The following is a 2,091-nucleotide window of genomic DNA, read 5'->3' on the forward strand; positions in this document are numbered from 1 at the left end:
ATGCAACTGATTATTTCATGTTTAATGTTATTTTTATAGGCAATCATTTAAGCTTTGTTAGTTCCAGGTTAAATATGGGAATATTAAAATGGGAGGCGTGTGGCGCAGTGGTTAAGTGCGTTGGTGTTCGGAACAGGGGAGCATAGGTTCAAACCCCACTGCAGCCAGCATGTCATTGTGTCCCTGGGCGAGACACTTCACCCCAAATTGCTCCTGTGGGGATTGTCCACAGTATTGAGTATGTAAGTCGCTTTGGATAAAAGCGTCTAACAAGTGACATGTAATATAAAATATGTGCAATAAGTTCATTTCAATAAGTTTTGCAATACACATTGAACCAGTCCGGCCCTCGACTAGTACCCATTTTTTTTATTTTGGCCCACTGTGTATTTGAGTTTGACACCCCTGCACTAAAGGGTCCATGTGGGAGGTGTACTGAACTGTATCTAAGAGATCACTTTTCCTTTTTCCTCTTTTGAATTTCCCTTGCCTTGCTGCACGTCTTTGCCTTAGCAGGCCCCAGGGCCGTGGTTAATGGCATCCCCTTTTCGCTCGCTTTTCTTCTCTTCCATTTTTCTTTATCATTATAAAGTTCGAAACATCTGCCCTAGAATATATTTTCATACAGCTCTTCCTAGCTCTTCAGTCTAAAACAAGAAAGTGTTATATATTGTTTATCAGAGTTTTTTTTGTGTTAAACTTTATATTCTAATTGTATATATATATATATGTATATATGTTGGTAATTATATTTATTGTATAGGAAACCAAGTTAGTCCATGTGTAAATATACTTGGCAAATGGCAATACATTGTATTTTGATTAGTATATCCACCAGTCACATACATATTCATATACATTTTTATTCTGAAATAATATATTAAATGTAAACTGTAATTGCGTTTTTTGTTTTAGTCTGTTACTGTCACTCTTACCGAAGTAACATATCTAAATACACACCACTGTTGACATATTCCGTGCTGTAAATCAGTGCTCACGCTGAAGCGAAGCGAAGGCGGAAGTAGGTTAGAGTTTATCATCTTGCAGGAGCTTTGTCAGAATCTTTGTTAGTAGTTTTGCTACACGCACACAGATGTCAGCAGAGTTTCTCAATCTGTCACTCTGTGAGGTGGAGTACGTTTGATGGAGGAAGGAAAAACTGGATACAGCTACCATGACTTTCTGACAACTCCCGTGAACCGACTTCCCATGAGCACTTCACCCGACAGCGTATCGTTATCAACTTTTAACCGTTATACCTGTTAGCTGTTCTTTTCGTTACTTGACAACAGTGGAACAACACCCATGCGCCTGTGTCAGAAGTTACCATGCTAACCACCGTTAGCTGCTGCTACTACTACACGTAGCTATGCTTTATCTGCTGCACTTCAAACCTACTGCCAGCTGAAAGAGCGGCAATTTCATTGTAAAAGCTAGTTTTTTCAAAAGCTTCACAGTCAGCGTCATTTCGCCCAGTTTCCCGTTCTTGAAAAAAGAAGCTATCAATCTGTCACAGAAATGGGACTACACCCGCTGGAATTCAGTGAATGCTATCTGGACAGCCCCAGCTTCAGGGAGAAAATCAAGTCTCACGAAGCAGAACTGGACAAAACGAACAGATTTATCAAAGAACTGTACAAAGATGGGAAGAACCTCATCAATGCAACCAAGCGTGAGTGGATTTTTAATGTTTTTAAAGGTTGTACTCTAAGGAAAAGTATTGTGTGCAGTCTTAAAAGTCATGCACTTGACTTGGAAAATGGTCTGGGGGTCTTCATGTTTCCACTAACTTTAACAACTGCTTTGCAAATGATTGTCTTTTCCTTTTGGTTATGAGAGGGGGATACCGCTTAGGAGCTGCAGAGTAGAATAACCTTAGTCAAATTATATGAGAGGCTGTTGTGATTACAAGATCAAGGCGTTGTCTTTCTTATCGGTTTGAAATGCTGTCCTTTATTTTTGTTTTTTATGAAGACAGTTGTAAATGTTTAAGCCTGAAGCACAAGAGTTCTTATAATAACCCTGCTAGGCTTGCTCTCAGTCACACAGGGTTACAAGGATTACTTTGTTATCTCTCTCTCTCTCGCTCTC

The 2,091-nt window shown here is 39.5% G+C and overlaps 1 protein-coding gene across 2 annotated transcripts in view; it reads left to right on the forward strand.

The window, feature by feature from the left end:
* The first annotated feature begins 1,090 nt into the window (after window positions 1-1,090).
* arhgap10 (Rho GTPase activating protein 10) overlaps window positions 1,091-2,091 on the forward strand; it is a 55,089-nt gene continuing 54,088 nt past the window's right edge. For both annotated transcript variants that reach the window (XM_034231456.1, XM_034231457.1), the window contains exon 1: window positions 1,091-1,672. In XM_034231456.1, coding sequence (XP_034087347.1) covers window positions 1,519-1,672 — 154 coding nt within the window. In that variant the 5' untranslated portion in view covers window positions 1,091-1,518. The remainder of the gene's footprint in view (window positions 1,673-2,091) is intronic.

This window comes from Gymnodraco acuticeps, unplaced genomic scaffold (genome assembly GCF_902827175.1).
Source record: "Gymnodraco acuticeps unplaced genomic scaffold, fGymAcu1.1, whole genome shotgun sequence".
Taxonomy (NCBI): domain Eukaryota; kingdom Metazoa; phylum Chordata; class Actinopteri; order Perciformes; family Bathydraconidae; genus Gymnodraco; species Gymnodraco acuticeps.